The sequence below is a fragment of the Rhinoderma darwinii genome, chromosome 2 (genome assembly GCF_050947455.1).
Source record: "Rhinoderma darwinii isolate aRhiDar2 chromosome 2, aRhiDar2.hap1, whole genome shotgun sequence".
NCBI lineage: Eukaryota > Metazoa > Chordata > Amphibia > Anura > Rhinodermatidae > Rhinoderma > Rhinoderma darwinii.
In genome coordinates this window covers 388,877,770-388,891,116 of record NC_134688.1, presented here as the reverse complement: position 1 = coordinate 388,891,116, position 13,347 = coordinate 388,877,770, and the positions used below count along the sequence as shown (strand labels likewise).

Genomic DNA, 13,347 nt, shown 5'->3' with positions numbered 1-13,347 from the left:
TTACAGGCTTCTGTTAAGCCCTCCCACAGGCAGAGTGAAGGCAGTCCTGGGGTCCTTCATTAGGCCCCTGTGCTGCCATGACAACTATCGGCACCCCGGGATCACGTTGTAGGGGCGCTAATGATCTGTCAGAGGGGGCCACCCCCTCTTTGTAATGCCTCAGATGCTGCGGTTGTGATTGACCACAGCATTTGAGGGGTTAAACAGCCAATTGTTGTTCCTGGCCATTAGTCCAAGGTGTCAGCTATTACACGCAGCATATGGAGCATGCTCAGCATGTGAGCGCGCTCCATACATCCCCCCCACACCACGACGTGCTATTACGTTGTGGTGCGCGAAGCATTGAGGAAGATAGGCTCACAGACCCTCACTATTGCCAATTTGTATGCCCAAACACGAGACAAATTGAATGAATATTAAAGCTACTATTAACCATAGACTCTTTTACGGAGCAAATCACTATCCTAGGAGATTTAAATCTTGCAAGGGAACCTTTGATCGATTCATCTTCCAAAAAAGCAGCGCTTTCTTACAGGGCACGTAAGAGTTTAGAGAATACATTTCAACTTTCTAGACTAGTAGAGTTTTGTTTACAAAGCTCAGCTAGAGTATTGTTGGGACACCTCCATAGGCATACAATTGCATGCTCTGATTTAGATTGGCCTTTCTTTGCCGAGTTTGACTAAAAGATCTCCCTGTTGGAGATTAAAACAATTGACCCAGGGTTCAGAGGACAATAGATGGGTCATTAGCAATAAACGTACTTATTTCTTGCCTTAAGGCCTCATGCACACTTCCGTCGGCGGTTGAACGGCCCTTATTGACGGTCTCGTCACACACGGGCTGCACACGGATGGCTTCTGTGTGCAGCCCATTGTTACACGGACCAAATTCAATGAGAAGGCCGCGACTGTTCAGTCAAAAACGGGCAGGAGTAGGAAGGAAAAAACTGAAGTGGGCATGGGGCCCAAATGATATATCTGAGGCTTATCCACATACCTTATGAGAGGCCCATAAGGCATTAATTAGCCTTAGCTCCCAATTAAAAATGAGAGAGAAACAAAAAATCCCCCCTGTTTACCCAAAGACAGAGAGAAACGAATTTCCTCCTTGTTTACACTAACTCAATATTTAATAAAAGCTTCACTAAGAATCTCTAACATTCCAACATTTGAAAACATTAACAGACCTTAAAGTTCAACTAAAGAATATCCTAAATGTAGCCTGTACTAAAATACTATATGCACTCAATAAAAATATTATATTAACAAAGCGTCTACATTTATGATGCAAAAAAAATAATTTTGTTCATATGCTAAAGTCACCAGGGGGGCAACTCATCTATATCTCTAGGGACATAGACAGTCAATTCCTTCTATCGGAACCTATATAATCTGGAAAGGTAATTTAATAGACCTAATTTTACAGACATTTCTCATGCACATTTCTCCCTTATTCATAAAGACGGCAAATTCCTGTGATCTTTTTCTAACTACAGGCCCATATCTTTATTAGACATACAGCTGAAACTAATAGCAAAAATGTTGGCTATGTCATTCCATTTATAATTTCCTCCAACCAGGTTGGCTTTGTTGAGCATAGGGAGGGAAAGAATAATATCACAAGAGTTTTTCACAATTTACACTATGTTCAAAAACAGAACATTTCCTTGCTCCTTCTCAGCACTGATACTGAGAAGGCTTTTGATAGAGTTGACTACCAATTTATGAAACAAGCTCTTTACAAATTTCCATTCTCCCTTTATCAATGCAATTTTTTTCCATTTACTCTGCCTCCATAACTGTCAAGGTGTGTTCTCTGCCCCTTTTGATATTCATAATAATAATATAAGGACTAAGTTAACAATTATAAAAAAAAAACATGTCAAACAAAAAGTGTTTTTAGTTGTGTCTTAGCTACATTCCAAGCTAGTACGTTTTCTGTTCATGTTGGAGTTTTTTTTCCTTTTTTGAATATCATAATATGCAGTTCTTGCCGTCAAAAACAGCTGAACCCTTGAGGAAATCTGACAGACACCAATGGGGTTTTCTGGAAAATGGTTCTGCCGTACCTGTCATGGCTCCATTAAGAACGGAAGCCATGATGCTACTTTAAACAGAGACTAAATTATTGCAATGCCTTCATTGTTTACATGAATAATATGTTAATACTACATTAAATATGTGAAGTAAAATGCTTTATATATGTCTATATATAATGTGCTAACTTATTATTTCTGGGTACTGATTTTTGATTATTGAAACAAAACGCATTTAAAAACATTAAAAGTCACATCCACACTTTTGAGTGGCTGACAGCAATTTTAATCAGCAGGCAAAACATCATTGTATTAACAGTACACTAAATTTCCATAGATTATAATGTAATAAAAATTGACACCCTTAGAAATGAAAAAACTTTACCTTTGTTTATAAGTGGAATCATATGTTGTACTACACAAATAGAACATTTAATAAAGAGACAATTTTTAATAAAAAATAAATGTAATTAAAATGCTTCAACGTCAAAAATAACATTTTTGAAAAATATAAAAAAAAGTTTTCACATTTTAGAACTACCGTAATATCTATATTAATGCTATTTTAATGGGTTTAAAACATATTTTGACAGTTCTCCTTTGATATACAATACCCTACAATATCCAGTAATGATTGTGGAAAGTTATATACTGCACATTTATCTAAAGGTTTTCAGTGAAACAGTGAATCATATTTGTATGACCCAATGTGAGCTTGTGAATTTTTGAAAAAAAAGAGTAGCAACCACATCTTAAAAGAAATAAAAAAGAGATTTAATCCTCAATAAAGAAGTTAAAAATGTGAAGAAAATATGCCACAAGAAAAAAATACTTATGGAATAAAAAAAGAAAAAAGAAAAATATTCATGCATCATACTGAGCTTGAATATAAAAAAAAAAAATACCTTCATCTTCACCACGGTCATTATTGGCTATATCATCAGCTTGTTTCTTTGTGTTGGCTCCTGAGGGTTACAGTAAGAAGAATAAAGGAAAAAAGGTAATTCAACTGTAGGTGGCTTTAGAGAAAAAAAAAAATAAGCAAAATAAACTCAAAAATTGGAAAGAGTGAAAAAATGAATTTAGATAAAAATATATTGTTATACAAAAATGTAACAAGCTGTTACATTGTATGCAAACATATAAAGGAAATAATGAAACACACTAATGTGAAAAATGCTATTTATTTGCAATGACGAGAAGGTGAAATGGCTCTTGCTTCATATTAGTTGGTTATTTGGAATGTCCTATATGTAAAAAAAAATTATATATACGATAAAGTGTTCAAAAGATGTTAAAATATAAGAAAATATATTTTAAATAGATAAAAGAAAAATGTTCTGGAAATTCTGAAAAACTGGAAAAGTTGCAAAGAAAGAGTTAGACACTTTAGCCATCTAAGAAAATCAAGAAAATTAATAATTTATCTGCACATGAAATGCGAAATATTAAAATGACATACTGTGTACAGATAACTTTTTTTTTTTTTTACAAACTATCATACCATACAGGTAACAACTCCTATATACTACAATTGCAAAATCAATAACTAGGAGTAAACTTCATTTTCATCAGGGCCATAAAATTGATTTCCATCAATCTGAACAAAACATTGTATCGCCACAAATAAAACAAAAAAACAAAAACAAAAAAACAGCTCACTGAATTCTAATATTGGAAAATCATTTAACTGATGTGCACTTGAAACATATGGTCTGAATGAACATGACATCTTTCTTTGATGGGCAGTGAAAATCAACAGTTTGATCGAAAAGAGCGCACAAATTGCATATGTTCCTTTAGAAATTGTACAACTTATGTCTCATGAATAGAATCATTTGTCATTCTCATGTCGTTAGATTTTTGTCCTGACAATGTTATTCAATGGAGCACATTCATGTATTGTCATGTCAGTATTTTCATATGTAGTCTGCATTAGCTCAGTACCCAGCAAGCTCCATCAGATGCCATGTGACAGCAGAGATCTCCCAAAAGAAACAAATGAGTCCTAAAAATAGGGATCAGAAATCCAAATACATATTTTACATTTGTATCACATCCTAATCATAGATCATTGTCTGTATTTTCAATATAGGAGAAAATAAAGATGAAAATAGACATTAAAATACGAATGAAAAGCAGATAAAAAAACATAAGGCTTATAGAATACTGACAAAATAAAGAAATAAAAATGAACTAGATGCAGAAAAAGTATTTGTATTTTGTGTCCTCCTAGATCCGTATTTTACTCTTTATTTTGCTATGATAGGCCTTATAGCAATCTATATACAACGCTTAGTGGCTGCTGCAATTTTGAAACAAATTAAAACACAATTGCATAAAAGTCTCACAATACTACACATTAAACAGCATCCGTTAACAATAGCAAAATGTGTACAGGGCAATACTTCACCTGGGCTTTATTTTTGTAAGAAAGCACACTCAAAGTACTAAGTTATGGATCCCTTTTATTTCTTTAAGCACTTTTCAAACACATACCAACTGAGAACGCTGAGTCCTTCCTCAAACCTTATCACCCCAGCGCAATGTTGTGGGAGATTCTGCCACCCTTACTTATGCGTCACGCATAACGGAGTGGTTCACTTACAAAGTTGGTACTGTGAGGCCTTATAGCAAATCCATTAAGTTTCTTTTTAGATGTATCTCCATATTATTATTTTAATTATTATCAATATCCACATAGCTCCATTATCTCCTATGGTGCTGCAATATACGATGTAACACATATAATATGCAATATAAAAATGTTATCAAATATGCATTTCAGCCGTCATTGGATAAGTATTTTTAACAGAAAATTCAAGATCAGCAAAGCAGCACATTTTAATACAGATAGGCAAGACAGGTCGGTACAACAGTAATAGGAAAAAGAAGAGAAGGCCCGGATCAAATGAGCTCACATTATAAAGGGACTAGGGATATAGACAAGAAGTGGGGTAGTGTATGGTGTATTCATGATCAGCTATAGTGCAATTGAAATGAAAATGATAGCAAATTATATGTATGTATGAAGATTTCGATTTTTAAGTCTCAGTTGAATGTTTGAAAAGTAGGGGGACAGTAAAGGCCTTTGGTAAGAAATTAAAAAGGAAGTAGGAGGCACGGGAGAAGTCTTGAAGCCCAGACATGAGGAGGAGATGAGCCATTTGCAGGGGATTCTAGAGATTACTGCAGAGATATATGGAGAAGACAAATTATGAAGAAGTAAATTACTGTATCTACTTTTGAAAGGACTTATATATATATATATATATATATATATATATATATATATATATATGTATCAGTCAATCTAAAGCAAATAATATTAACCATATTGAGCATTAGAGGACCTATATGCAGAAGATGTTTGTCCACATGAACTATATTTCTTAGAACTCTTACAACTTTCGAAGTGAATCTAAAAGGTTTAAAATGTCATATCAGAATCTTACTCACCCCCTGGACTCTACTATGACTCTACTATTGACTTTTCTTCTTCCAGCTCATCACAGAGCAGTGCTACACTCTCAGCATCAGAATGGGCTGGTTTCGGTTTCCTTCACATTATTCCCCAACATCTCAGCAGGTTGGCTATCCAACCAAACCTCAGCCTATCCCCAGCCTATAAGTAGACTTGCCAGAGGCTACTCCTCAGGACAGCAAAGACTCTTAGAAAATAATGAAATAGTACTTGCAGCATGAACAACACACCAGTCCAAAAGTGATCAGCCACCTTCCAGCCCCGCACCCAGCACTATATTACCATGAGACCCTGCCAAACAAAGATTTAACCCTTTTGCTGCCAGGATAATTTTACACTTTTGACATAATCAAATAAAAGCGTAATTATAACATGTAAACATCATATTATAACCCTATATCTATATATTTTCTGCATGTAGACACCTGGCACATTGTGCAAATTCCACCCAGTATCTCACACTTAATGGAAAACTTGTCATACAAATTTAATTTGTGGTTAAAAGTCTGGCCAAAGAAGAGGCTGAGACACCAATAAATGTTCAAGAGATGCCAAGTTTATACATGCCACTTAAGCCTATATCTACATGCACATACTGTATCTTCAAATAATCACCAAAATAGAAGAGACCAAAATGTCTGCAGTCCAGATACCGTAAACAGGCCATGATCCTTCTTCCTGCTGTCGCTTGCAGCCTCTCCGCTCCCTTCTCCCTTACAGAGACACGGAACCAGGAAGTAAAAAATCGTAGCATGCTCCCCGACTTCAGTGCTGCACCCTGAATATTGCACCTAGAACTAGGATCCTGGTATCATTTGAAGGCTAAGATACCAGGTTTTAATATGATACCAAGATCTAAGCCCTTATATTGTAGTTGTGACAAGCATTTAAAGTTATAACATATTCCATTCGTCCTTGGAGGTGAGGAAATTACTTTACATCAGGGGGGGGGCACAATAATACTATCTCTACCTAAACAGCATCTGAGATTTTTTTTGTTATAAACAATATGAATGCTAGGAGTCCCTACAAAGTACTTCCCTAGTAAATTTGACTAAGTATCTGCCCCAGATAATCATTGGACAGATAAGGTCTAACATATAGAAAATAAGATTAGAAGCTTACTGTAATTTTCCCACAATGAGATGTTTGATGCTCAGAATTGAGAAATTTCATGTGGGAATAATTTTCAGACAACAAAAATCGGTCATGAAAAATGACATTTGCAGCATTTCTAGCCTCATGCTTTAATAGTATATTTAACAAATTCTGAAAATGTTGATCTCATCCATAACAATAGACTGGACCCATAGACTGTCCAATACTGCATCACAGGAACACATTAATCCTCCTTTCTGTTTTGCCCAAGAACAGTTTGGGCAGTGCTGTGAGGGAGAACTCCTCCTTTCCTACTCTCCTATTCACAAATAAAGTAATATAAAGCTTGGATCAATTGTACCTGAGGAACATTTTGCTCAACCTTTCATCTTTTCTGTAGCTACTACAGGTGGGAGAGCTGCATACTGAAGGTTACTGCATCCCCTGCCTGTCTCTGCTCTTTGGCAGCACAGTTACCTCCTTAGAGACCAGCCTATTTTATGCCTTAATGACCAAGCATTTTTTTTTTTGTTTTTCCATCGTCGCATTTAAAGAGCTAAAACTTTTTTATTTTTTCGTCGAAATAGCTGTATAAGTACTTGTTTTTTTTGCCGAACAAGTTGTATTTTTTAATGGCCCCATTTTGGGGTACATATAAGTTACTGATTAACTTTTTTTTAACTTTTTCAAAGGGTAATGGAAAAAAAAGAAATGAAACCATGCTTTATATAATTTTTTTATTTTTACTTCTTTTATCCAGTAAAAACACATTTTTTCAGAATTATTTGCTTATGTGTCGCCATATTGTAACAGCCATAACTTTTTTTTTTTGCCGATGTAGCTGTATGAGGGCTTATTTTTTGAGGGTATTTTTTGTGGAACATATTAATTTTTTAATCACATTTTTTGGAAGGCAGGATTCACAGAAAACAGCAATTCTGGCATTGTTTTTTATTTAATTTATTTTTACAAAGTTCCACGTGTAGTTTAAATAATAAGATCATTTTATAGTTGGAGTCAATACGGATGCGGCGATACCAAATATGTGTAGCTTTTTGAATTTAGTTGTTTTTTTTCATAATAAAGCATTTTGTAAGGGGATGAAGTGGGTTTTTCATCTTTTTTTTGCTTGGAATTTTTATTTGTTTATTATAAACTTTACTAAACTTTTTTAACCTTTTTTTTTTAGCCCCACTGTGGGATTTTAACTGTGCGATGTTTTGATCGCTTTTATAATTTAACACTGCAATACTCCTGTATTGCAATGTATTATGCCTGTCAGTGTAAAACTATTAGGAATTCCTCTGCGGACAGTCCGTTGCGGAAATCCGCAGCGTACACGTTTCTCCATTGCTTTCCACAGCTTTTTAGTGAGGTTTGTTTACACGTTGCGGAAAACTCCGCTGCGGACCAGAGGCTGCGGTGCGGAATTTGGTGTCCGCAGCATACACTGGTTGTTGCGGACTTGTTGCGGACTCATTGCGGAATTTCTCCATTGACTTCAATGGAGAGTCAAAATTCCGCAATAAAGTCTGCATATGTTATGTGTGCTGAGTAGCATATTTGTTTTACGAACATGACATTTCTTCATTCTTCATTCTGGCTAGACCTATGTATTTCTAGGTCTACAGCCAGACTGAAGCCCCATGCACACTAACGTAAAAACGCCGTAATTACGGGCCGTAATTACGGCACGGGCAGGCCCATAGAAGTCAATGGGGCTCCCGTAATTACGGGTGACAACGTGTGTGCACCCGTAATTACGGGAGCGTTGCTCGGCGACGTCAGTAAATAGTCACTGTCCAGAGTTAAACGATCGGCAGTAACTGTTTCAGCACCCTGGACAGTGACTTCCGATCATAATATACATCAACCTGTAAAAAAATAGAAGTTCCTACTTACCGAGAACTCCCTGCTTCTTCCTCCAGTCTGGCCTCCCGGGATGACGTTTCTGTCCAAGTGACAGCTGCAGCCAATCACAGGCTGCAGCGGTCACATGGACTGCCGCGTCATCCAGGGTGGTTGGGCTGGATGGCAAGAGAGGGACGCGTCACCAAGGCAACAGCCAGGTAAGTATGAATTTCTTTTACATTTACTAGTGAAAGGGCTGTCCCTTCTCTCTATCCTGCACTGATAGAGAGAAGGGAAGTACTTTCACCTCAATACGCAACGGCTAGTCCGCATCAATTTAATGCCCATTTTAGGCAGAGCCGCAACAGAATCTGCAACGCAGATTATGTGCGGCATTGATGCGGACAGTTGGGAAAAAATACGCCACGTCTGGTCATGCCCTTAGGCCATGCCTTTGTCAGGGCCTAATAGTCATTCACTAAAAGCAGACCTGGGGGCCTTTGTTAGGCTCTGGCTGCTATAAAAACCAATGGCACCCCGTGATCGCATTATGGGTGTGCCGATAGTATGAGAGAGGGAGCCCTCTCCTTCTAAAACCACTTAGATGCCACAATCAATATTGACCATGGCATTTAAGGGTTTAAACGGGCGAGATCAATGCTCATTTTATTTCCGCCCGCTAGAGCAGGTGCCTGGCTGTCTTTAATCAGCCTGACACCTGCTCTAGCCGGCACTGGACACCCATGCCGGTCTTATGTCATGGCACCTTTTCACAGCCACTGTGAAAACACGCATTGGCGGTCATTAAGGGGTTAAATGATAATGCTTTATGCTAGCAGCTATCACCAGGGGGAGATTTCAGTATGCAGATTTATATAGCTAGCATTGAGTTTATTGGGAGCTATATAAATCCATATGCAGTGAGCTCCCCTTGAGGTATAAGAAATTTACAAGGTTGTGAAGTGAAACAAAAAAAAGTTTAAAAAACAGTAAAATAAATTTAGATATGTATTTATAGTACCAAAAATATTCAAATGAAGCAGCACTTATGTCATAAAGTGGTGGGAGCAAAGCAACTAGAGCTTAATCCACAGCTCAAGATACCATAGAAGAAAAAAAAAAGTTGGACCACTCCAGCTAGGTCTGTGATTTCCAGAATTTCTTACTGGACCTCGCTGGAGTGCTGCAAACTTTTTTCTATATGTATATATGTATATATGTATATATATATATATATATATATACATACACTAGCGTTCAAAAGTTTAGGGTCACTTAGAATTTTCCTTATTTTTGAAAGAAAAGCACCGTTTTTTTCAATGAAGATAACATTAAATTAATCAGAAATACACTCTATACATTGTTAATGTGCTTAATGACTATTCTACCTGCAAACGTCTGGTTTTTAATGCAATATCTACATAGGTGTATAGAGGCCCATTTCCAGCAACCATCACTCCAGTGTTCTAATGGTACATTGTGTTTTCTAACTGTGTTAGAAGGCTAATGGATGATTAGAAAACACTTGAAAACCCTTGTGCAATTATGTTAGCACCACTGTAAACAGTTTTGCTGTTTAGAGGAGCTATAAAACAGCTAGTTGAGAATCTGGAGCATTACATTTGTGGGTTCGATTAAACTCTCAAAATGGCTTGAAAAAGAGAGCTTTCATGTGAAACTCGACAGTCTATTCTTTTTCTTAGAAATGAAGGCTGTTCCATGCGAGAAATTGCCAAGAAACTGAAGATTTCCTACAACGGTGTGTACTACTCCCTTCAGAGGACAGCACACACAGGCTCTAACCAGAGTAGAAAGAGAAGTGGGAGGCCCCGCTGCAAAACTGAGCAACAAGACAAGTAAATTAGAGTCTCTAGTTTGAGAAATAGACGCCTCACGGGTCCTCAACTGGCAGCTTCATTAAATAGTACCCGCAAAATGCCAGTGTCAACGTCTACAGTGAAGAAGCAACTCCGGGATGCTGGGCTTCAGGGCAGAGTGGAAAGAAAAAGCCATATCTGAGACTGGCTAATAAAAGGAAAAGATTAATATGGGCAAAAACACACAGACATTGGACAGAGGAAGATTGGAAAAAAGTGTTATGGACAGACGAATCGAAGTTTGAGGTGTTTGGATCACACAGAAGAACATTTGTGAGACGCAGAACAACTGAAATGATGCTGGAAGAGTGCCTGACGCCATCTGTCAAGCATGGTGGAGGTAATGTGATGGTCTGGGGTTGCTTTGGTGCTGGTAAAGTGGGAGATTTGTACAAGGTAAAAAGGATTTTGAATAAGGAAGGCTATCACTTCATTTTGCAACGCCATTCCATACCCTGTGGACAGCGTTTGATTGGAGCCAATTTCATCCTACAACAGGACAATTACCCAAAGCACACCTCCAAATTATGCAAGAACTATTTAGGGAAGAAGCAGGCAGCTGGTATTCTATCTGTAATGGAGTGGCCAGCGCAGTCACCAGATCTCAACCCCATAGAGCTGTTGTGGGAGTAGCTTGACCGTATGGTACGCAAGACGTGCCCATCAAGCCAATCCAACTTGTGGGAGGGGCTTCTGGAAGCATGGGGTGAAATTTCTCCCGATTACCTCAGCAAAGTAACAGCTAGAATGCCAAAGGTCTGCAATGATGTAATTGCTGCAAATGGAGCATTCTTTGACGAAAGCAAAGTTTGAAGGAGAAAATTATTATTTCAAATAAAAATCATTATTTATAACCTTGTCAATGTCTTGACTATATTTTCTAGTCATTTTGCAACTCATTTGATAAATATAAGTGTGAGTTTTCATGGAAAATGTAAAATTGCCTGGATGACCCCAAACTTTTGAACGGTAGTGTATATATGTATATAAATATATATATATATATATATATATATATATATATAAATATGTATATATATACGAAAACAAAATGAAAGCAGCACTCCTCCAGTTAGTGGATGCAAATAAATGGGAGGTTGAGAAAGATCACATTGAGTTGGGTTTTTAACGTTGCTGGGGTTCTCTGTTGACTCTATTTTTTTATTTTATATATATATATATATATATATATATATATATATATATATATATATATATATATATATATATATATATATATATATATATATATATATATATATTATTATTATTATTATTATTATTATTATTATTAAAAGCTAAATTATATATTTTTTAAATTAACTCAGGGTATGTTCATATGGTTTATTTTTGGCCATTCTTTGGGCCGTAAATGGCCTCCAAAGGGTCGAAAAATCTGAAGCAGAACGCCTCCAAACATCTGCCCATTGATTTCAATGGGAAAAATGTCATTCTGTTCCGACGGGACGTTTTTCTACACGGCCGTTTTGAAAAACGCCCGTGAAAAAGAAGTGCATGTCACTTCTTGAGCCGTTTTTGGAGCCGTTTTTCATTGACACAGAAAAACAGCTCCAAAAACGGCTGTAAAAAACACTGCGAAAAACGAGAGTGGCTAAAAACAAACAAACACATAGCCTTACTTGTTAAGTAAAAAAACTAGGCCTTACAAAGCTATATTGATGAAAAAATATATAAAAAAGTTTTGCCTGCCAGAATGCAGAAGGGTAAACATTTTTACTGCTCTTTAAGGTCAAAGTAATTTAGGGGTTAATATGCACTTGAAGAATTATGCATCGACTATATTTATATCAGACACCCTAAATCAGATATAATTATCTACAAAAAAAAAGTGACATGTTCGGGACAGGTCTTCCAATTTTAATTTGATTGTCAGGGGGCAGTTTCTGGCAAAATGTCCCAACTATATATTTCCAAACGACACACTTTGTAGGTTACAGTGTAAGCACATAAACAAATAATTCACAAATATGTTACAGAATATCAAGGACTATGAACAATTCCAAGGTGTTCTTTTATATTTAACTTGCAAACCAATTTTAATTATAATGTGTTTATTTTAAAATAAGATAAATAATTCAGAGATAAATCCCCTTCCCGATTTTAATATCCAAAATATGTTTACTCTTATTTTTATTATTTTTACTAAAAATTTTACATTTGCCAGTCACCTGTAGTACTTGCTTCAAGTTAATAGCTAAGGGTACTTTGCAATTGAAAAATGTACTGATGCAAATTCCTTTGAAAACAATGCAGTCATCCAAAACTAATTGAAATAGAACTGTTATCTCATATCCCCTTCTGTGTAACTGCTTTACATATTAAACAGGAATAAACATGAGGCGTTTTTTCTTACTTTTTAAGATATTAGTTTGGACATTGCTGAATTGTAAAAAAAAAATTTTTGCAAAACTAACCTCTGAGATATTGTTAAAATTATATTTTCCAAACCCACATTTGTGTTCATTGCTCCTTGTAAAAACATTTAAGAGATTTCAAATCTTCTTTTATTCTGAATTGCTATTTACGCTGTACTACTTTTAGTCATTTGCTGGCATCTTGTGCCAAGTCTAAATCTTATACTCTAAATAAACAAAGCTCTTAATCCAACCTGTGCCACTTGCAGTATGCAAATACTAAAGAAGTGAAGCCAACTTGTTAACAACATTTAGTAGAGGGTGACTAAGAGGATTTTAATTTACTCCATGCAGTGAAGAACCATGGCTTGCTAGCAGTTCGGAGGACTATGAACGGGTCCATATATATCAGGAAAACCAGAAACCAGAGTGAAATATAAAGTATCTTTCTATTTAATTGATACGCTCTTCCACTTTTTCTCTCTTTCTATTTATCTCTGTATCTCACCCCTATCTTTCTTAGCCTTTATATACTACTGCTGGCAGTATGTGGTCAATTAATGGTGTATATAGGGGATATGGGGTCCCAAAACAATGATAAAAATTAGTCCCCTTGACACCTTC

General features: G+C 36.3%; 1 protein-coding gene across 2 annotated transcripts in view; it reads right to left on the bottom strand.

Annotated features, from left to right (window-relative positions):
- The window catches only part of NLGN4X (neuroligin 4 X-linked), a 261,523-nt gene that overhangs the window by 125,882 nt on the left and 122,294 nt on the right, over window positions 1–13,347 (bottom strand). Inside the window, exon 3 of one of the 2 annotated variants that reach the window (XM_075853982.1) lies at window positions 2,944–3,003. The exons of the other annotated variant lie outside the window; for it this stretch is intronic. Coding sequence (XP_075710097.1) covers window positions 2,944–3,003 — 60 coding nt within the window. The remainder of the gene's footprint in view (window positions 1–2,943; window positions 3,004–13,347) is intronic. 2 annotated transcript variants of the gene reach the window in all.